The sequence below is a fragment of the Chiloscyllium plagiosum genome, unplaced genomic scaffold, assembly GCF_037043375.1.
Source record: "Chiloscyllium plagiosum isolate Xiang-an unplaced genomic scaffold, Cpla_swu_hap1 HiC_scaffold_21, whole genome shotgun sequence".
In the NCBI taxonomy this organism is placed as follows: Eukaryota; Metazoa; Chordata; class Chondrichthyes; order Orectolobiformes; family Hemiscylliidae; genus Chiloscyllium; species Chiloscyllium plagiosum.
In genome coordinates, this window is record NW_028270159.1 from 27,315,634 (window position 1) to 27,340,070 (window position 24,437).

General features: G+C 37.5%; 1 protein-coding gene across 6 annotated transcripts in view; it reads left to right on the forward strand.

Annotated features, from left to right (window-relative positions):
- Positions 1-24,437, forward strand: part of dennd1a (DENN/MADD domain containing 1A) — a 533,820-nt gene that overhangs the window by 181,131 nt on the left and 328,252 nt on the right. For 4 of the 6 annotated variants that reach the window (XM_043720136.2, XM_043720139.2, XM_043720138.2 and 1 more), the window contains exon 5: positions 9,367-9,486. The exons of 1 other annotated variant lie outside the window; for it this stretch is intronic. In XM_043720136.2, coding sequence (XP_043576071.1) covers positions 9,367-9,486 — 120 coding nt within the window. Of the gene's footprint in view, positions 1-9,366; positions 9,487-12,411; positions 12,489-24,437 lie in introns of those variants that run through there. One more of the 6 variants, XM_043720141.2, reaches the window with a different exon arrangement.

A 24,437-nucleotide genomic window follows, 5' to 3' on the forward strand; every position in this document is an offset into this window, starting at 1 on the left:
TGATTCAGTTTGAAATTGAGTCCTGAAAGCTGCAGGGTACATGAAATGGTGCATTGCTGTAACCAATCTGATTGAAGGATCTTTACTTAGACATACAGAGCAAATAAAAAGTACAAGTTAGGATAGATCGTTCAATGCTAAATCACATAAGTAAATAAAAATACTTTGAAGGAGAGAAAGTTGACACCATAGGAGGAAAGAGATGGAAAAGAACAAAGTCTTAACCAATAATTCAATCCCAATATGCCCCCTCCATGTTGTCAATTTTAAGTTAGAGTCATAGTCATACAGAATGGAAATGGACCCTTCATTCTAATCAGTCCATACTGACCATAATTCCACACTTAACCAGTCCCACCTGCCTGTGCTTGACCCATATCCCTCCAAACATTTCTTATTCACATACCTATCTAAATGTCTTTTAAATGTAGTAACTATACCCACATCCACCATTTTTGAGAGTTCATTCCAAACATGAAACACTCCATGTATTAAAGAAAAGAATTGTCCCTCACGTCTTTTTAAAATCTTTCTCATCTCACCTTAAAAATATGCCCCGAGTCTTGAAATCCCCCAAACTAGGGAAAAGACACCTGCCATTCACCTTATCTGTGCCCCTCATGATTTTACAAATCTCTATAAGGTTACTTATCAACCTTCTATGCTCCAGTTTAAAAAAAGTCCCAGACTATCCAGCCTCTCCTTATAACTCAAACTATCCGTTCCCAGCAACGTTTTTGTAAATCTCTTCTGAACCATCTCCAGTGTAATAATAGACAATAGGTGCAGGAGTAGGCCATTCTGCCCTTCGAGCCTGCACCACCATTCAATATGATCATGGCTGATCATCCTTAATCAGTATCCTGTTCCTGCCTTATCTCCATAACCCTTGATTCCATTATCCTTGAGAGATCTATCCAACTCTTTCTTAAATGAATCCAGAGACTGGGCCTCCACTGCCCTCTGGGGCAGAGCATTCCACACAGCCACCACTCTCTGGGTGAAGAGGTTTCTCCTCATCTCTGTCCTAAATGGTCTATCCCCTATTTCTAAGCTGTGTCCTCTGGTTCGGCACTTACCCATCCACGGAAACATGTTTCCTGCCTCCAGAGTGTCCAATCCTTTAATAATCTTATGTCTCAATCAGATCCCCTCTCAGTCTTCTAAACTCAAGGATATACAAGCTCAGTCGCTCCAGTCTTTGTGTAAGGTAATCCCGCCATTCCAGGAATTGACCTTGTGAACCTATGCTGCACTCCCTCAATAGCCAGGATGTCTTTCCTCACATTTGGAGACCAGAACTGCACACAGTACTCCAGGTGTGGTCTCACCAGGGCCCTGTACAGCTGCAGAAGCACCTCTTTGCTTCTATACTCAATCCCTCTTGTTATGAAGGCCAGCATGCTATTAGCCTTCTTCATTACCTGCTGTACCTGCATGCTTACCTTCATTGACCGGTGTACAAGAACACCCAGATCTCTCTGTACTGCCCCTTTACCTAAATTGATTCCATTTAGGTAGTAATCTGCCTTCCTGTTGTTGCCACCAAAGTGGATAACCATACATTTATCCACATTAAACTGCATCTGCCATGCATCTGCCCACTCACCTAATCTGTCCAGGTCACCCTGTAATCTTCTAACATCCTCATCACATTTCACCCTGCCACCCAGCTTAGTATCATCAGCAAATTTGCTAATGTTATTACTAATACCATGTTCTATATCATTAACATATATTGTAAAAAGCTGCGCTCCCAGTACTGATCCCTGCGGTACCCCACTGGTCACTGCCTGCCATTCCGAAATTGAGCCGTTTATCATTACTCTTTGTTACCTATCAGCCAACCAACTTTCAATCCAAGTTAGTACTTTGCCCCCAATACCATGCGCCCTAATTTTGCTCACTAACCTCCTATGTGGGACTTTATCAAAAGCTTTCTGAAAGTCCAGATACAAGACATCTACTGGATCTCCCTTGTCCATCTTCAGAGTTACATCCTCAAAAAATTCCAGAAGATTAGTCAAGCATGATTTCCCCTTCATAAATCCATGCTGACTCTGACCTATCCTGTTACTACTATCCAGATGTCATAATTTCATCCTTTATAATAGACTCCAGCATCTTTCCCACCACCTGCGGTCAGACTAACTGGTCTATAATTTCCTGCTTTCTCTCTCCCACCTTTCTTAAAAAGTGGTTCAACATTAGCCACCCTCCAATCCACAGGAACTGATCCCGAATCAATCGAACTCTGGAAAATAATCACCAAAGCATCCACGATTTCTCGAGCCACCTCCTTCAGTACCCTGGGATGTAGACCATCAGGCCCCGGGGACTTATCAACCTTCAGACCTAACAGTCTCTCCAAAACCAATTCCTGGCAAATATAAATTCCCTTCAGTTCAGGTCCTTCAGCCACTGTTACCTCAGGGAGATTGCTTGTGTCTTCCCCAGTGAACACCGATCTGAAGCACCAATTCAATTCTTCTGCCATTTCTTTGTTCCCCGTAATATATTCCCCTATTTCTGTCTTCAAGGGCCCAATTTTAGTCTGAACCATTTTTTTGCCTTTCACATACCTAAAAAAACTTTTACTATCCTCCTTTATATATTATTGGCCAGTTTACCTTCGTACCTCATTTTTTCTCTGCGTATTTCCTTCTTAGTAATCCTCTGTTGGTCTTTAAAAGCTTCCCAGTTCTCTGTTTTCCCACTTATCTTTGCTATGTTATACTTTTTCTCTTTTAACTTTATATGTTTCTTAACTTCCCTCGTCAGTCATGGCCACCTATGCCTCCTCCTAGGATCTTTCTTCCTTTTTGGAATGAACTGATCCTGCAACTTCTGCGTTATACACAGAAATATCCGCCATTGTTCCTCCACTGTCATCCCTGCTAAGGTATTGCAACATTGAACTTTGGCCAGCTCCTCCCTCATAGCTCCATAGTTCCCTTTATTCAACTGAAAAATTGTCACTACTGATTGTACCCTCTCCCTCTCAAATTGCAGATTGAAGCTTATTGTATTATGGTCACTACTTCCCAATGGCTCCTTCACTTCGAGGTCCCTGACCAATTCTGGTTCGTTGCACAATACCGGATCCAGAATTGCCTTCTCCCTGGTCGGCTCCAGCACCAGCTGTTCTAAGAATCCGTTTCGGAGGCACTCCACAAATTCTCTTTCTTGAGGTCCAATACCATCCTGATTCTCCCAGTCTATCTGCATGTTGAAATCCCCCATAACAACTGTAGTGACATCTTTGCGACAATTTCAGCTCCCGATTTAAATTACATCCGACATCCAGACTACTGTTTGGGGGCCTGTAGATAACTCCCAAGAGGGTCTTTTTACCCTTCGTATTTCTCAGCTCTATCCACACTGACTCTACATCCCCTGATTCTAGGTCCCCCCGCGCAAGGGACTGAATATCATCCCTTACCAACATGAACATCATTCCTTATAACATCCTTCCTCTAACAGGGAGACCAGAATTGGACACACCACTCCAGAAGAGGCCTCGCCAGTGTTGTGAAAACCTCAACATGCATTCCAACTCTTATACTCAAAAGTCTGAGTAATGAGCGCAAGTGTGCTAAATGCCTTCTACATCACCCTACTAATTGTGATGTAAACTTCAAAGAATTATGTACCTGAACCCCTAGGTCTGTCTGTTCTACAGTACTACCCAAGCTCTACTTTTAATTGTATAGGCCCTGCCCTTGTTTCTATTACCAAAATTTAATACCTCACATTTATCCAAATTAAACTCCATCTGCCACTCCTCAGGCCATTGATCCAGTTGATCAAGATCTCTTTGTCATCTTGGTAACCTTCTTCACTGTCCACGATTGATGTCATCTACAAACTTACTAAGCATGCTTTCTATATTCTCATAAATAATTTATATTTAAAGACAACAAAAGTTAATTTTAATTTCAATTTTAACGCTAACTTTTTCTGGCACGTTTAGTGATTATCTATTGGCTCAATCCAGAAAATTTGCACTACTCCATACACTTAACTGCTGAATCTGTCAGCAGTTCTGTTATTGCTCAGCTTTTGGAGGTCCAGCACAACTCGTCTAGCAACTCTGTTACCACAGGAGTAATAAAACCACAGCTCAATAAATTCTTTCAATATTTCTATTTAATGCTTTGCATTAATTTATTAAACTTTTGGTCTTAGCTAGTATTTGAATTTGTTCTTTGTCAAAAAATAATTCTTACTCTATATACTGGAACATTTAATTGAGCCATTTCAGTACTTTACTTGAAAGAGCTTTGATGTGTTTAAAGTATCAATTGCCTTTTATCCATCTTGTATCACTCCAAGCTCCATAATCCAAGCTGTTAACAAAACACTGCAATTTGTATTGATGTAGAATCTTTAATACAGAAACTAAAACCCTACTGCATATCACAGATATGAAGAAATGAGGGTTAAAGAGGAAAATATTAGGGTGTGATAAAATCTTGCTTGAAAAGAGAGGTTTTAAGGCTGATCTTAAGGGGAAGTTGTAGATGGAGAGGCACCTGAATGGCAGGGTAAAGGGAAACAGTGCACTAAATGGAAAAAGTGAAACAAAACAAAATTTGGGGTAGAGAGGGGACAAAACATGTCTAGAAGTGGAGGAGCTAATTAAACCCAGGGAGTTTCAGACTCTCAAAAGCTTTATACACAGTGGAAGTGTTGGGGGGGTATGAGGAGACAATGGAGTTTAAATAACACTGGGGTGAAGTAGCAAGGGTGTGCACTGGGATGTTTTAGATTAGATTACTTACAGTGTGGAAACAGGCCCTTCGGCCCAACAAGTCCACACCGACCCGCCGAAGCGTATACCACCCAGACCCATACTCCTACATTTACCCCTTCACCTAACACTGCGGACAATTTAGCATGGTCAATTCACCTAACCCGCACATTTTTTTTGGATTGTGGGAGGAAACCGGAGCACCCGGAGGAAACCCACGCAGACACGGGGAGAATGTGCAAACTCCACACAGAGAGTCGCCTGAGGCAGGAAATGAACCCGGGTCTCTGGCGCTGTGAGGCAGCAGTGCTAACCACTGTGCCACCGTGTCGCCCATATCCAGTCTTGGCCACCAGCCAACTTCTTGCCAACATCTTCATTTGGAATCTGCTAGATGATCCTAGTGGAATTCAGCCAGTATCTGACGGCAACATCTCTGTGACCTTTGCTTGGGGCAATCACTCTTACTCCCCACATTAATATGTCTTCCTCTACTTGATCTGGTCTCTCTGGGTCCAAAATGGTTTAGATTCTGGTTCTGATGGACTTTTTGATTTCCCCCATTACCACCAGCTGTTTCAGTTTTGCCAGGACTGGATCTTTGTGTTCAAAGTTTAATGTGATAGCTGTGAGTGAAAGCATCAATAAAATTTAAAACCATTACGTACTGTGCCAGTGGCGGTGTATTTGACAGCAGGAAGTGGCTCAATGCAGCTGTCTTTTCCACTTGGCCTCCTGGATGGTGTTCTAACTTGTAATTATACGTACTTGGTATTGGATCCCACCAGCTGAATTCAGCCTGAAGTTATGGACCTCACTACTTTGTCCTCTTTGCCCTAGCAGGAGTATGTGATCCATTATTATTACAAATTTACATCTGTAAAGCTATTGATAGAACTTCCTGACTCCAAGTATGAGTGTCAAATCTTCCTTTTCTTTCTTCTTTATTGAAGCTTTGTTTTAGCTCAAGTTCTAGATGCATACCCTTTTGGGTTACTTATGAGTTAATACTACCCTGATGCCGTCTGAGGAAGTATTGCATGTCAATACCAGATCTTGGGATCAGGGTGTGCTAACACCTTAACGATGATATCAATTTCTTTGCTTCCTTGAAAGCTATGCCGTGGGTATTTCCAAGGCTGACCCTCTCTTTTTTTAAAAGAGTTGTTGCAAAGGTGCCAGGATGGAGACCAGGTTATGTGTTAACTTTCGCAATAGTTCACCAGCCCAAGGAAAGATCTAAGCTCCGGTACAGACGTGGGAGTCAGGGCTCCTTTGATCACCTACACTTTCTTTTCTGACAGGTCTTGTCAACTCTGTAGCCCAAGTAAGTCACTTGGGATGCCTGGAAAACACACTTTCCCCTTCTAAGGAATATACCTGCCAAGGAGAAACATCTAACTCCAAATTCTCTAAGTGCTCCTTATTGGTCTTCCCTGTTAATAGTATGTCATCTAGATAAATGGTGATGTGGGGTAGATCGTGTAAAATGTTCTCCAAATTCTGCTGAAAAATTCCAAAGGCTGGTGATACCCCAATATGGTCATCTTATATATTGGTGTAAACCCTTATGGGTATTAAATGTAGCATTCTTCTGTGAATCATTATCTAACCACAGTTACAAGTATGTATGGCCCATATCCACCTTCATGATGGGCAGCTTTGTGTAGAAATTCTCAGTGTGAACTTTCCACATACTGAGTCCTGTCTTCAGCAGTATTGAACAAGTCAAGCTTCCCAAATGGATGGTATGGTGCCAGAAGTGGTTATCCTTATTCAAAGACAACTGTTGTGAGTGTTCTTTTCTCTCACTGAAATAATTGCACAGAAGCCAGTATCCCATCTCCAAGTCACCCTTTATTTACACTGTCAGAGTCCTTGACAAGGATCCATCTTCCTCAGAGTGAACAGGGTGTCTGACAGCCTGTTCTTTTTTTTTTCTTTCTTTTTTTTGTGTGTGCAGGTGTGAGACCCAGTGAGAGACAAAAGGTGTACGAATCTTTATTCAATTTCCACCACCAGGAAGAAAGGAAACACCCGCGTGGCCAGTGACAAGCACTGCCCTTCACAAAAGGCAATGCTGTGTGATCAAGACATTCCTGTTCATTTTTTTTTAACGAGTGAACAGGATGTCTGACATTCCTGTTCTTTTTTTCTTCTTCTCAGAGCTCTCTGGATGTGGGGCAGCTGGTCCAGGGACAGTCCCCTTCCCCTCTGACACCTTCAAGGAGGAGAGTCCTTGCACGCACACACACACACACACTAATCCATCTCCCACAGAGGCAGCTCTGAGTGCCAGTATCTCTAACCCTCCTTTTTTTTTAAAAATGTTTCCCCAGCACCCATGTGTGTGTGCAGGTGTGAGACACCATGAGAGATACAAGGTGCACGAATCTTTATTCAATTTCCACCATCAGGAAGATAGGAAAACACCCGAGTGGCCAGTGACAAGCACTGCCCTTCACATCAAAGGGCAATGCTGTGTGATCAAACAGTGAAGGGGAACACTCCTGTTCTTATTTGTCAGCTAGAGCTTCCTGATTGGGGCTATTAATCTGGTCCAATCAGGGAACTCATTCTTTAATGCCCACCTGGCTGACCTCATTACAGTCACAACAGAAGGTCTCTTTGACAGCTCATTCCAAATGTTTAACTTCTACTAAAAACTAGAAAGACAAGGAAAGCAGGCACATCAAAACACCACTTGAAGTTCCCCTCCAAGAGCTCACCATCACTTGTTGAGGGCACTTAGAAATGGGCGTTAAATGTTGGCCTTGCTGCTGATGCCCATTTCCCAGAAATGAATAGAAAATAAAGTCAAGGCCCTTTAATTTAGAATAATGCACAGGCAAAACAGTGTGCTGTCAGTACTTTACGTACAATTTGGACAGTTAGTTACAATTATTCTGCATTTCTGATTATCTAAGAGAAATAAACTGATTAAAACCTTGGAAGCTAAATTAGGATTATGCTGTAGCTCATATAACTGGCATCAAAAAGTGAATCCATGGACAGCTATATATTAAATATGTGATTGTCCCAAATTAGGCCAGTAATGGATCCTTGTGTTGTAATTGTTTTGAACTAACCTTGACATTAAGCAAAGAAAGACAAAAAAATATTAGTTTGACTTTGGCAGTTGTCTGTCATTTCTAATATAATTGAAGACTAATTTTTAGATGGGTTTGCAGCATTGATGTTGCAATATTCTGGCAGCAGTCTGCAAGTGGCAGCTGCATTGACAGCTTTGACCCAAGGTGCATAACACTGGAAATTGTGAGACAGAGTGTGGATGCAATAATGACATGGAGCTTAAAACATAAAAGAAGTAGTAATCTGAAATTAGAGGTACAATTAAATAATGATAAGAGCAGAATGTCAGAAGCTAGAGGCATAAAACAAAACCAATAAAGAAGAAAAAGTAATAACAGGTGGGGATAAAATGCACCTAACCAGAAAATGCAAAGAAATGTAGATAAAGTTGATGAACAAAACTGAGAAACTTGATTTTAATACAAACTTTAGTTGCTCGGTCAACAGCCTGTCAACTCCCTCATATCAAAATACTGATCCAAAAACGCAGTTCACCACCAGTTTCTCCAGGGCAGTCAGAGTTCGGCAATAAATGCTAAGGCAACAAAACCCACATCCTATGAATGAATTAAAATGTCACCTTATGAATTGCCATTATAGTGGGAAAGAAAGACTTACACTTGTATAGGGTGCTGCATGAGGACTATTTATTTCAAACTTATGTGACCAATGAAGTGTTTTCACTGTTACAGTAGGATGCACAATATGCAGTTTTCACATTGTAGGTTCCCTTGAACAGCAGTGTAATCGTACCGAGATAACCTTCTTGTGATGGTGATTGATTAATAATATGGGTTGTAGGATGTTTTACATGAAGCTGATTAGGGGATCCGTTTAATGTCTCCTCTAAAAGATAGCAACTCTGACAGTACAGCACTCAGAATGTTGTGTTGGAATGTTAAGGTTGTATTTTTGTGTTGAAGCCCTGGTGTTGATTTCAGCTTTGAACATTGACTCAGATGAGAATGCCATCAGTTGATCTGCAGCTAGCATATAGAATCGACAAGTTAGTCAGTATATTGACAAATATTACAGACACTCTGCATATATGCAATGCAAGGAAAAAAACCCGACCATTTCAAATTCATGAACTATTTTGTGACTTGGCCTAGTTTGTTTTTTTTTGCTGAGAGTTGATTGTGCAGATGAGGAATCTAGATAATACAGAACAATGGGTACATAATATCAAACTTGCAACATTGCTGTAGCTTCTCTTACAATTGTTTTTTTGTAATATCACAATGTATTTTGATGCAGTACGTGCACTTTATAATAACATAATTTTGTTAGAAAGTTGATAAAATCTTTTGTGGATTTCCTGTATTTACAGCAACTTCACTGTAATTAACATGTTAAAAAATGAAATGTTTGTAACTTTTCGATAGCATTGCTTTCAGAGGTTTTCGGGAAAATGTCTGACTGGAATTCAGCTATGCTGGTTCAATGACATGATTTGATTAGACATCTTTATCTAATGGTTAGTTGAAAATACACTCCTGCTTTGTTCTCTCATTTTTCAGCCTTACAGTCAGCCAAGTTGGCCAGAACTTTACATTTGTACTCACTGACATTGACAGCAAGCAGAGGTTTGGATTCTGTCGCTTATCTTCTGGGGCCAAAACTTGCTTCTGTATCCTAAGGTGAGACAACAGAGAATATTACACAAACATTGAACTTAACATTAGCTTCTGGATTGTGACAAACATCACATTTTAGCTGACAGTCAAAATTTTCATATCCTTTCCCAACAGGTCATTGCACTAAGGGGTCAATCCTAAACTGCATTGTTTTGGGGGAAAGGACCCTCTGTGTTTATCAGACTCTTTTGTGTGCAGTAGTTTCATATTTGTTTTGGGTAATGGCACTTTCTAAAATAAAATAAAATAAACAGGCATCTTAGTTTTATTTAATATTGCACTATGCTATGCTGAACCAGGTTATCAACAGCAAAATTGTTAAGTTAAGAGAGCATTGACTTCCATACTAGTTTGTGGATTATGCCCTATTTTGTTGAATTAACAGCTGACACACTGATCTATATTTATCTTGAATCAAAATGCAGTGTATGTAGTATCGACCTATATTTCAGATTACAATTTTTTTTTGTGTCTTCTTGGACAAATTGGATAAGACAGGTTTAATTAAGTATTTCAGTGAAGATATAATGATTTGAATTTAATATACAAAGAACAATTTTAAAACTGTATTCATAATACCTAAAACTTAATGTAATACTGAAGGCAAATTGCCAGTGAAAGGAATAAGCCGTTGAAATGTATAGCACTGGGTTCCTAATGGAACTTCGGGTAAACTAATTCTGATTCTATTTTATTCTTTGGAACTCATTATCGAAAAGCGATTCTCAATATTGAAGAGTTAGCAGTAGTCCCGAATAGGTTTAAGATTTCATTTAAACATTGCAACATTGCAACTTTTTAAAAATAATAAATTGTTTCAGAACAATGTTTGTTTGTGTGCTGTGGCAAAGTTTGTAATTGCCTAAAATGTGCAATATGGATGAAAATATAGATGACTATCTAGACTGATGTCTGTTTAATAGCAGTACTATTTTTGGTTCGTTAGATTATCACGTAATGAACGTGTAATAATTAATTGGCAATTACTATTCCTTCTATGATTATTGAGTATGTAGAGGTAGAGAGGCCAAAACATTATCTGATAAGACACTTGATACTACTCAAAAACAATGAAAATAGAGGAAAACTTTTCACCATCAATTCCATAGTAAATGTAGTTTTAATATTTTAAAAAAATCACCTCTATTTTATAAGTATGATTTACTTATTTCTACTCGTTGCAGTTAATTTCTTCAATTTTAAAATAGCTCAAACACAACATTTCTTTCAAAAGATACTTCTTTTTGCCCAATTTAAGATTTCTAAGATTTTATATAACGATTAGTGCTCTGCCTTTTCTCTAGAATTTCGGTATTCTTCATGATGTACAGAGACCAAAACTATTTGAGCTTAATGTTGCATAAGTTTAGTTTTCTTTCTGTTTCAATCATTGTTCCTAGAAATACGTTCTAGACTGCTGTGATCATCGAGTCATCTCACGTTGCATACAACACGTTTAAATGAGTGATTGACCTTCGCCCTGGTCTGGTTAATCTTTAATGTATTTAAAGTGCATAACAGCTATACACTTGATATATATGGGACCATTTACCTTGCCCATGTAAATCAATTTGTTGTCACTGTGTGTGTACAGATAGTTCTGGGATAATGCGCATTTTGGCAGTGTGTTTTGGCTCTGATGTCGCTGAAGAATTAGGTAACAGTATTTTTGAGAACACTTACCTCCATTGGCAATAGCGCTACTCCAGGGGATTGGTTTGCATACGTCATTCTGCACATGTGCTGATGTCTCTGCTGTTCTGTGCATGTGTGATGTCAGTGCTGGTCTTCGTGCTGTTCTGCTCATGCACTGCCAGCAGCTGCTGACAGAGCAGCTTTCTGTACAGAGAGCAGCTTTCTTACATTTTTTAAAGTGTACTGTGTCAAATTTACTTTCATTAATAAATGTGATTTCAACCTTCATTCAGGCTGCGCTGTACTTTGTGTTAGATGGGTGGGTAATTTCTGAGCAATCGCATGTGGTATTTTTCGCTGGTCTGCCCTGAACCTCACTTTTCCCATAGGCCCCATTATTTCTATTAAGCGATTTTCTATTAACTGAGATTTCGCTGGAGTGCAACTATGGCATTATGGGAGAACTACCTGTGCCTATCAATAAAATTAAAAGTTGTTTATGCAGCATATTGAAAGTGTTTATTATATTTGACAGTTCCCAGCATAAAACTTGTTTGGCTCAATTAACTACTTCCTGTTTGTATATTTTTGCTTTAATATAGTCACTTCCAAAAAGCTATTAATGAAAAAGAAGGAACTGCATAAAACAAATCAACTCAGTTTCTTAAATATGTTGCCCAATATCAGCAGTTACCTCTAAATTAATATGTACCATTGTCTCTCTGCTGCTTTACATTTTAAACTACTTTGAAGCATCATTTTAATTTCTTCCTCACTAAATATAGAGATGCTGTTAATAACACACAACACAAGTGTCAAACCAGTCTTAGCAGTTTTTGACCTTCTGCTTCATAGATGGTTGAACCTTGTGACTTCCAAACTTAATTAAAACCAGCATTGGCACTTGGTAAACCTTTGCTGGGTAGCAGTATGAACAGCAGAGCAAAGTGCTGCTGTGTGGCGTCGTTACAAGTACAAGGAATTTTGATCGATGGTAAGCCATCTTGTTTGGGATTGGGAAACGTTCCTAAGTGCTAATATAAGAATGGTCGATGTCACAATCTGTGGTAAATGCAGGTGTGAAGAATGCACAGGATGTGTCTTCTCTTATTGGTCCCATGTTCATCTTAAGTGACTATCTACCTTGAAAAAAGCTGCTGGTTAATGCAGAGTGTATTTACTGCACAGAGTTTAAGAAGACCCTTTATCATTGATCCTGCACACCCCATGACACACAAAGCTTGTTGGGCATGAATTGCTGTCTGTCTCAACAGGTTCATTGATGTTATCTCGGATGAATAGCCTCTCACTATCTGGAATATTCTTCAGAACATAACAAGTGGAAATACCTTTTTGTTTGGGATGCTCAGGTACCGCGTTGGTGTGTTAGCACTTGTGATTTTACTGTGCTTCCATTAAATGACAGCAACAGCAGGGAGATGAGGCATTCCCAGGTTGCTATTGGACATGTCACCTGGTTATTCACTGCAAAGTATGCTACACTCTGGTCTTCAGATGACTGCTAAAAACTGCACAATCTCAAAGTAGCTTAAGCTAACTTTGGTTCTAATTCCCTGGTCATCAAGACAAAAATGAAAATCCAAAACTAAGGTCACGGCCTAAGGATATAGGCAAGCAATTTCAAACTGAGGTGAGGAGAAATTTCTTCACCCAGAGAGTGATGACCCTGTAGAATTCTCTAACAAAGAAAGCAGTTGAGGCCAAAAACATTGAATGTTTTCATGGAACTGGATATAATTCTTAGGGCTAAAGGAATTAAAGTATATGGGGTGAAAGCAGGAATCGGATACTGAGTAGGATGATCAGCCATGCTCAAATTGAATGGCAGAGCAAGCTTGAAGGAGTGGGCATATATCTGTTATTGTTTTCTGGTGTTTAAGATGATGTATCTGAGAGCAATGGGCATATGTTATTTTGTTGAACACATTATTTCACTCCATATGTTTTCTATGATAAGTAGAGTTTTCTTTATTGCTTAATTATCATAGTGAATAATGATTAAATCTAGCATCTGCGACCAAATTAGGAGATGTAAGTAAAGATACAATAAACAGAAAGTAGTTACTTGAACCAAACCAGTTTCATGCTAGAAAGTTGTGCAGTACACCAGTAACATGTACTATTTTGATTAGTAAATTTCAGTGATTTTTATGGCTTCAGTAGTTAATTGGAGTTGGAGAATTTGCACGTTTATACAGGTTCAAAATGATAATTAAGACAGGATGCAGTTAGCTGAGTTTGGTAGCAATGTAATTATGTGATATGTGTACACAATCTTAATTTATGCAACATATTGCATGATCTTTTATCATCTCGATTTCATCTAAAATGGTGTTAGAAAATAAGATTACCTTTGTTCGTGACATTGTTTTGTATGTGCATGTTTCTACTTCTTGAACACCTTTTCTCTAATTTGTTTTTTCCCCTCCCCTTTGCTGGTCTTTGTTCTTCACTCAATTTATTGCCTTAGTTTATCTCTAGTTCTCATTGTGATGTAAGGTGTGCAATTTTTATTTTCTTTATATGTAATATATGATAATAGCATGTGGGTTTTGATCTTTGTATGTAAGAGAAAATTTTACGATTAACTTGTCAGTATTTCTAGAATAATTTTTTTAAACCAGTGTGTGAGAGAGAGAGAGAGAAAAAGAAACAGAATCCCTGGAGTGATAATGAAAATTTATTTGTAATGTGAGACATTTACAATCGGATAGGGTAAAGATGGAAAGCATTATCTTGCTTTTGATTTAGAAGAATCCCAAACTGTTTTTTTTTGCTTAGGGGAGAAACCCATGGCTTGGAAAGCTTTTGGTTTCAGTTTGCACAAGCCTTAGTTAAAGTCAGATGTAAGAAACAGTTTCTCCCAGAGAAAGGAATTAGTTTAGAACATTTAGGGAATAGGTTACCTCAGTGTAAGGGTTTTAGTTGCAAGCATTATCACTGGAGAGTTTGGTTAGAACCCTGAAGTGGTTATCTGGAGCTGTGAAAGTTTAAACTAAGTTGTGTGCTTAACCAAGAAAAAAGGCTACCAAGCTGTCAAGACTGGGAATTGAAAGAATCAGATAAGTCAAACCAATAGATGTGATAGGGAAGAAAGGTCTCCGGTATTTGACTACTGAAAATGATGGTAGTGGGATAAATGGGATCATACTTTATGGTATGTTTCTCCGAATCTTTCGAATATAAATAGCTTGGTTTATTCTTCTTTTCTTTTGTATAAGGAACTTCAAGCACTTTGTTAAGTAGAAGTCAAACCAAATATGATCTATCAAGCCAGATTTCAGTCTGGGATCTGATCTGCCCAATGATAACGTCAGCTGGAATCATGATATCATGGTCTCGGCAAATTCTTGCCTTGTTCACTCGTTTTGCCCTTCAGTATTGCCTCATTTGAAACTGATTGGTCTACTTGATTTCCCACTGAAAATCAGCTCCGTATCATCAATACTGGCCTACTCTTTATTCAAAACAAACGATGTGTTGTGTTCTGTGACCACAGCTGCTGAATTCTGCTCACTGGTTTTCATGTGCTTGGGTCTAATACTGTCTTTATGTTTTGCCTTATATGCTACTCTCTGCCCGCTCCCTTCCTCCCTGTCTTGTGATTCATTCACTCCCACTGCACTGCTCTTTTTCCCCGGCTCGGTACACAAAGTATTTATGTGGCATATTGATCACTTGTGTGTCAAGAATGTAATCAAATGGGAGAATGAAAAGCATTTTTTTCTGACCTTATAACCTGGCAGTTCACTCAAGAATAGGAACCAGAGATTTACAAGCAATTGCCAAACTGCATGAGCTTCCTCTAACTGACCTTGAGCTCATCTTATTTAAATTAGCACTCCACAGGGACTATTTGAGTAATAGCTTCAAAGGGTAAGTGAAATTAAATGGCCGTCCCCTGTAACAGTTAAATATAATATTGTTCCACACGCTGTGTTTCCATTGAGCAATGCCACAGAGCAGAACTCACTTGCCACATTTTCTTATAAGACTGTGTTGGAAACAAGTTGTCCTGAATTGTACTAAGAAGCAGTTGAAATGCCTTTGCTTATACAAATTTTTTTTAAAGAAAAGTCCTGTTGTGGTCAAGTTCATTTTCTTCTCATTTATGCTGAGTTATGGCTGAGTTTAGAATATGATATCAGACAAGCAAATATAAATTAAAATTACACAAGACTTCAGCTAATACTGTGCTGAAATGATTAGGTTTGAGAACTTCCCACATTTCAGATTTCTCATTTTAAATTGGAGAAATTGACATTTTTTTGGTATTTTGTTTCTCTGACTATTATCATTGCTACAACAACTGTGTCTTGTGTTTCTGGAGCAAGATCAGTGTTAGTGAGATGCTCCATCTATTTGGATTTATGGAAATAATATTAACGGCTGAAGGTCAAATGCTATTACTCTTATCTTCACAAGTAAAAAGTTAAAATTGCACTTTGTTTTGCAGATGTGCATTTTGCAATCCAAAATACTTTAAAACAAGACATTATCTAAGCATTTTTTAATTCAAAAGCAAATTTCAATCAGGAAATATAAATACAGATTTTCGAAAAAGGATTTAAAAAAAAAACTATATTTTATGTTTTCTTTTGAACGTTAAATGTTGTTCTATCCCTAGTTCTGAATTCTAAAAATTCTATTCAGTCACTTATTAGAAAGATGTGTATTTTTGCTTATCTGTGTTATGTGTATTAGTATCATTTATATTAACAGATTGGGAGTTTGTGGCTCTTTAAATAGCATTTATCAACATTCAGTGTGTGCTTGCCAATGCTTAATTTAAGCATCTGGTGTCTTGTGATGGTTTTCAATTAACAAATACGCAATAGTTGGCATAGGTACCCCAAGTGAAATGTTATATGTAAACAACCGAATGAAAAATGTACCAAAGGTTGGCTTTGATATTTGAGAAGAAATTTTATAAATATGTTCAGCTTTTCCATTATTTTTATTCATGCAATGTGGGTATTCTGCATATATGCCATTAAATTCTCTTAAACAGTTATTCTTATTTTTATAGGTAACTGCTGTCAGAAATAGAGAAGGCTTTTTTATTTCTTTTGGATGTCGGCAGGGCAGAATCATATTGTAAAAGATGGAGTAGCAGTAATTTTGTATCTGATTTAGTGTTTAGTGAAAGTGCTGATCTAGTTAGCAGAACATGTTACACTTAGTGTCAATCTGTAGTTAGAATGCTCTTTTTGTTTCTGTCTGTGTTTTATTCTGTTTTCTTTTCCAGTGGGTGCCTCTCTCTCAGCGCAGAGGGTGCAAAGTGAGAATTTGTTTTAATTGAGCAGGAACATGTGGAAGATCAGTGATATCTCAAGGGATTACTGAAAAATTCTGAATTTGTACTTATTGCAGACTGTGTTTGGAACAGGGTCTGCTGGGAATAAATGTAGTTAGTGTGACCTCTGACCTAAGAAACTGTTGACATGGAAGACAGCCAGAAACTGGCCACAGGACGCCTTTGTTAAACTCATTCATTGCTTCTTGAAAATTCTAGTCAGTGTAAGTTGCCAGCTCAAATCTGAGGAATGCAGAGCCCTCGTTCCCATGCTTTGGAAACAGAGGCTGCCCCTTAACCAGCAAGACTATTTTAATGGGTGTATGTAGCCCTAAGCTCGATTGAAATTGACAGTTTCCTGGCTTAGGATTGCCAACTGGCAAATCAGTGAAATGCTGGGACAAACAAGGTCCTTTAAGGACCCAGGCCACTGTTTGTATATATAGAAAGTACAACATTAACTCTTCAGCCATTGTTGTGCCCCTCAGCTTTCTGGCTACAGTTTTAAGAAAAGGAAAGCATTTGCTAAAATTGGCTATATTAAATGTTTTGCTGAATATTTTACAAAATCTTTAACCTTTTGAGGTTGAAACTGTCTATGAAACTAGAACTTGGTGGCATAAAAATCATAGAATCAATTAATGGCTATAAGAAGAGTTTCAGTTGTGTCAAACTAAATAGAACAAAAACAAATTTCATATTTAGGACTGAAATGTTTTTTCATTCTGAAAATAGTTCTATTATTTCTGCATTCTGAGTGTATTTTATATACAGTATTGACTTGAGTTTGATTTGGTTAGCTAGTGCGTATTTATTTTTGAATGGTGCTTGCACATTTCTAGTTAATGCTATACTTATGCAAGTTGCTAATCTGTATGGTGGAATAATTATGTATTTTATCATAATTGGGTATTAGTAAAATGTCATTGCTCAGTATCTGCTATATGAAATGTCTTTGAAGCTCTGGAGTAAAGAAATTGTGCACCATGAATATTGAAAGTCGTTAATGATGTGCCAGAACAGCACAGCTGCAGTGCTGAAGTTAGCATTCAATCCTAGAACTGAGTCAGTGAAGAATTTGGTTATCTTTGATTTCACAATGCCATGTCCTGCAACACATATATGTTTAAGTATGAACATTTCTCATCATTTAGGAATAATTTATTATTTACACTAATATTATTTTCATTGAGTTAAATATCATCTTTTTGGAGTCCATCTTGATTACTGGAAGTATTGCATTAAAGGAGAGAATTAGTAGGAACACCATAATTCAGCATGGTTTCCTGTAACATTTCTTGGACCACCCAAGCTTTAGTGCTTTTAGCATTGCATTGTTTTGATTTTTCTTGTAAGCAAGATATTTTGACACACCATGCCACTGGAATAATTTCAGTTTTCAGAAAACTAAAGAACAATTTACTAAACAATTTATCAACTATTTCACAAAAATCTGAATGTATGCATTAAGCAGGGCCTAATGCAAAATAACGTATCCAAAATATTATGTATACTGACAGGATTTTTTTCCTCAGCCCTCGGATCGTCAATGATGTGCATTAAATAGTTTCCTTAGAACTTAGTTTTATTGAATTAAGTGCTTAGATTTGAGTAATACATTAAAATTAAAATTGTATTCACTGTTTGAAGTATATTTCTCCAAATTAGTTTGATTTAGTGCAAGATTTGGCATAAGCTATTTTAGGATACACTTTGCTAAATAGAAAATTGAAATTTAACAACTAGGTAAATTGATCCATCATATTTTGCTGTGAAGAACTAAATTACAAAAGTATGTACAATGGTTCTTACCTGGCCAAATGTAATGATTTGCAGTTTTTAATTGTACAAATATTTTAATGTGAAGCTTATTAGTATTGTTAGCAAAATAACTAAAAATTGGGAAAATTTTCTTTTAATGTAGGCATCATGATGCGTCATAACCTCTGTCACAAGACTCCCAATAATTCCTTTTCTCATACACTCTATGACACACACTTTGCGCAGTTGCACATAAAATATGGGCACGAAAAGATATCAGTAGTTGTACACTTCCTATTAGGTTTATGGAGCCCAGCCATGAGGCAACAGTTGCTATCACATATCCTGTTAAATATCATGAAATATGCTGTTCTGTATATATTGTATAACTGATTTTCAGTTCAAACATGAATAGCAAGCAATAAACACTTTCTGAAAGGGTGCAATTCAAGCAATCAGAACTGTTAGTTAAATTTTCAACTTAAAATATGAAACACAAAATTAGCACATCTCATTTGAAATGTATCCCTTTGACATTTGGATAATGTGTATGGATTAAGATATGCAATAATTCACAAATAGACGTGTGCTATTATGTTGTAGCTCACCACCACCTTCTCAAGGAACTAGGGGTGGGCAATAAATGCTGGCCTAGCCAATAAGCCCCGCATCCCATGTCCTATGGTGAATGAAAAAGCAAGCAAAACACAAGTATTGTTGGATTGTGCTCAAGAATGAGGTAAATACCAACAGTGTGCAAAAAAACACAATTAATTAAAAGAATTTGAATGAATCCAGCTATAGTGGAAGTTTTTAAGTTGGCAGAGTTCAGAAACATTTGTGCCAATGAGAAATGTAAGGAAATTGTATTTCTGATGATGAAGGATAAGTACAGCCAACTATATTTCTGGGTTAATATTGTGGTAAGCTGTTACAGAGCTGCTTTGCCGAAGGACTGTGCTTTCTGGATATGATCAAGTGCACTGCAGAGACCTTCTTTTCGATGTATAAATAGTAGAACATTGAAGGGTATTACCTCAAACTGGTGCTTTTCAGCCACTGGTGCTGAATCCACTTGAAACACGTGTTAAAAAATATTACAAAGTAAGTTTGACTGACAATTGTGAGGAAATGATTTCAGCATATTCCTTATTCAATCTGACTTTATCTTTAACAATAAAATTAGGTTTTCCAAAGTTCAGCAAAATATTGAAAGTTTCAAAAGTGTAAAGAAAGAGATTGTGATCTTGGTTGCAGTCATTGGCTATACTTCTCCTTTTAAAAAGAATTCACCATAAATTGTTAAGAGTGAATGCACTATATGTGATTCAAATGTATTTTTCAACTAAGCATTTAACTAGAACAAATTCTCAGTTACAATAAGTGGCACACCAATTGCCCAAATAAAAGGAAGTGATATTTATGATACTACAGCCTACTTTGTTATTCTGATACAGACCTTCCAGGAAATTATGGCATGAGTGATTTTTACCATTATATCATGCAACATAATAATTTGCTTGGATTGTGTCGTGTTCCCCTTGCTGAAAAATTTAATGCTAACTATTATAGTTCAGCTATAATCAGTGAGATTAAGTTTGCTACATTAATCACTACAGTCACTTCAGACTATTGTACAGTGGCATTGGTAGGTTTAGTGTGTTTGGTTGGAATTGTTGTTAATTTTTTTTAAAAAAAAGTTGCCCCCATGAATCATGCTTATTATATAGTGGTGTATTTCTAACTGTCTATGGTCAGTTGGTATAACATGTAAAGTGGCATAATTTAGGCATCTTTGGTGATAGTGAGTTGCCAGTTTCTAGTCTTAAACTGCTGTATGAACATAATTTAACATGTAATTCAGATTGCTAACCCTCTGTTGTGAATGTGGCCATTAGTGATCACAATGTGCCCATTTGCACCTTATTAAAATCCAAGTTGTAAATCAGAAATCATATTGGGAATGCAGACTGCTTGAACACTTCAAGACTGAAAGCCTCTGATTTCTGTTCTGTTTGTAAAGCCTCAATAGAAATAGGGTGGGGATCACTGTTCCATCTAATGAACTAACCAGACAGATATAAAAACAGTCCTTAAGGCAAATCAGCACACTAATTTGAATTTGTGCTTGTTTCTGCCCATCAAATCTACCTTCAAACATTTATTTTAGACACTTCAAGCCTGAGGTTATCACAAGGTATTTTTACTTTGGCCATTTGCCACACCAGATATCCTGCTGTGTTCCCTGTGATGTATCTTTAATTATTTTTCCAGCAATTTGTGATGTACATCCGCCACTGGAGGATTGGGGATCACAACAGTCTAACTTATGGGCTTCCATGATGCTGTACAATTCTGTAAATGGGAGTCTCTCCCAATATGGCTGCTGCAGAGAATTCTAGGGCGGTGTTCCAGGGTTGGAATCCCAGATCTGCCACTCAATGTGCCCACCTCAATTAAACAGGTTTTGTGAGTTCTTGGCAGATCTGGCAGATTGAGTAAAGATTTTAATGGCACATTCTTCAACATACACTCTGACTGACCAGCCAGAACTATTTGATAGTGGTGATGGTTAAACACAGTGCCTGAACTACTTCATCCTGCTCATGTTTGACAGTGACAGAACCTTAAAGAACAGAAATCAAAGTTCTCCGATTTAAATGAGAAGGGAATCCCGTTCATGTAAATACATATATTTAGCCAGTGACATGACAACAAATCCACTTTTGGAATATTTTCTGTTTGGAGGAGCATTCAAGGCTTTTAGCAGTATTGTGGCATTAGTTTAGTAGATGCAATCAATGTAGAAAGGAATAGTCTTGCAAAAAATATAATTTTCCTTATGCAGTATTACTGAAACAATGATTTTGGAAAGGAATTGTCCTGGCTTGCATTAGTTGTAGACAAACCTCTTTCAAGTTATTTCTGGCAAATGTACAAATTTTAGCTTCATATTTTTCTCACTGGAATAATTTAGAAAATACATAATTGCTGAATGTAGGTTCCTGTAATTCTAGATAGTATGTTTTTCGAATGTCTTGCTTTCTTAGAGCAAGCCCCAGTTAGAGTAACCTCAGAGGACCATCAGGTTGCTCTGTCATTAGAGATGACTAGGGGTGAGTTTAACCTGAGGATCACCATACCTTGGGCAAGGGGTGAGGTCAAGATGGCTTCATGGTGACCTCAGTAGGCACAGAAATTGAACCCATGCTGTTAGCATCACTCCATATAACAACCTGGCCAACTGAGCTAACAAATATTTTGAGGAGTGAAGTATAATAAGTATAGAACAAATGTGTTATTTTTAATAAAAGATTCATTCTGAAAATGCCACTGGGTTTGGATTTTTAAAAAATGGCTTAAAATGCATTATTTTAGTTGAAACATTTAGTATTCAAATGTATGGCACAGTAGCAGCCAGGAAGTACCAGTAGTTGTTTACAATGGACTTTTGGATTCACGCTCTCTCAGTAGAAGCACTCAAGCAGTAAGCACTCCACAGTCCATTTGGCACAGTAGCAGCTCTCAGCAAGCTCTTGGCCTCCTGCTGTTGGATAGGGCAAGGATGTGCCAGAACCCAGGTCTTAACAGAATGAGACCTGCCTGCAAATCTGCTTGTAGTTAGCATGGGGCCTTTTGGCACTATTCTGTAGCAGATTGATTTAGTTACAGTCCTTTTTGCTTAATATTTTCCATCTGGCAACAATGCTTAGTAAAGGCACATGCAAAGCAGCATTTGACATAAATGAATCTGGAAGTTAAATGTTTCAAAACTGTCAATCTGGAAAAAACCCTTTTAAGATTAATGTTAAGATGGATTATTTGATTTTGTTTTGGGGTTGCCAATTACAGTTGTTGGCATCAGTTCCTTGATACACACACTATTTTGAAATTGGAAATATTTTGTGGGAGTAGGTTCTCAAATTTAAGTGCTTAAAACATATGGTCCTTGAGCAATTCTTAAACTTCACTTAGCTTTATTTGGTATAAATTTCATTATGCTCCTTAAAATTTCGAAATTTTATCACAATTTTCCACAATTGTGTAAATTAGAGTCCCTAAAAATGTAGTTTACTGGTAGCATTATATTAGGATTTAGATGGTGTTCAGCATGTTGATTAGGCCTCTTGATTTAGTTGTCCCTCTGGAGAAATCTCTATCTCAGATGGAAAGGTTAGGAATTGGAATGATGCCAGTTAAGAGTCATGTGGGGCTGAACTTGTGTTCAACCACTTGGCACAGCCTGTCAGTATACTAATCCATTGGTTTCCAAGCTCCTGAGCTGCTCTTTATGGGGTTGGTGGGGATAGGGGGAGTGGGTGTGGCACGATATAACAAGTGGCACTATTTTACAATTGGCTGTCCTTTATTTAGAATTGCAATTGCAACAGCAAACTGGTATGTCAATAATACGTGGATTATTTTACAAAATGCAATCCAGTGATACTGACTATTTCACACTTATCAGTACCTTTTATAGTTGAATTTGTTTGGAAGACTTCTAATATTTCGCTTTTGTATATTTTACAAATCTATGAATAAGCTATTGGAATGATACACACTAATTTACAGACTTTTTTTTAACTTTAAATAAGAATAAATTTTATAGCCAACTAGTGCTTGTGTATTTCATAGAAAAATGGCAGAGGGATGCCAATGGTAGTATTGTTTGCATTTTGTTCTTAGGATTACTTCAAAAAGCTTGTATATATGACTGGCTTCTGGTCAGAAACTTTCTTTTGTGTATGAGAGTGTTCAGTTACATTTATCTAAGACCATTGATCATAAGTCAATATGTAGTTTTTCTATTTTTACCAGGGTGTAGTGGCATATTGGCCACTAGAAGTAGCCACTCTTCGGGTAATTTTATCAAGTGTTCCCTCCAACTTCATTGCCATCTTCCTATTTAAAAAAATACATTTATCACTGACTATGGATATTGTCAAAAAATATTTTTCTTTTGCATCTTTCAAACAGTGATCTCTGAAATAAATGCATTTCAAACGTGAAGTTGGTTTTGGTACCAAATGCTGCACATTTCTCAATGATTTCTGAGCAAATGAGAGCTTATTCTGAAATGCCCCTTTTGTGGGAATCAACCACTGTACTACTGTTTAACAAGTTGCCCAATAAAGTCTAGCCTTTGAAAAGTTGGCACTAAAAATTCTTCTCATTAAACATATATTTTCCTCTACAATTTGACTTTTGCATTGTTGACCTGGACTAAAACAGTTAAACTGATTTTGACAGGCGTTCATGTTTCCCTTTGTGTGCCAAGAGACAAATAGTAGTAGCTTGAAAAGAATTGCTGCTCTGTCGCCCTTTTCTTGGGTATGTATCTTGTTTCTGCTACAGATGGCAATGCTGCCAGCTAGCAATATTTCTATAGAGAATTGTAGCATGAGGCCCACATTATGATACTTCATATTGCCATTCTAAAATCTCCATAATTTTAAGTAATGTACATTAATGGCATTTTTAGGTTAAGGTTTTACTTGTATATATGACTTTATCAATTTAGGTACAGAGGAAACAAAAAGATATAATGTTAGTATATAAACATTGTGTAAAAAAAAAGTAGTGCCAGAGGACTGTAAGACAGCTAATGTTATTCATATAATCAAAACTGGAGCTAGAACAATTCAAATGATCCACACGCTATTTTGTATGAGGTTGGTTGACACAAAGGTATCTCAATCTTTTTATAAGATATCACAAAAATCAAAAGAGTAACATGATGTGAATTTCAAAAGGGAAGCTGTTGCTTTACCAGGGTTATGGATTATTTTGAAGAAATAATATTCACACAGTGAATGCAATCTGCATCGCCTTTCAGAAGGACTTAATCGAGGAAATGGATCCAGGTGCTGCTTGACCTGCTGTGCTTTTCCAGCACCACTCTCTCGACTCTGATCTCCAGCATCTGCAGTCCTCATTTTCTCCTGCTGGATAATAGATCGGACCTAAGTTAGGGCACAAGGTATTGGGACAGCTAACAATGGATAGGAAACTGGTTGCAGAACGAGAGAGAGAGAGGATGTGCTCAAGATAGTTACTTGGATTGGTGGAAGGTGAAAAATGGTGTTTCACTGCAATCAGTGCCACAGTCTTCCACGAACTGAACTCTAACTGGAAGTATGATATCAACATTTCTAGGTAACACAAATGAGGGAATATAGTTAATACTGAGGTAGACTGATAATAAAAAGGCAAATGTTCTCCTTTTTTAACTGAATGTTTT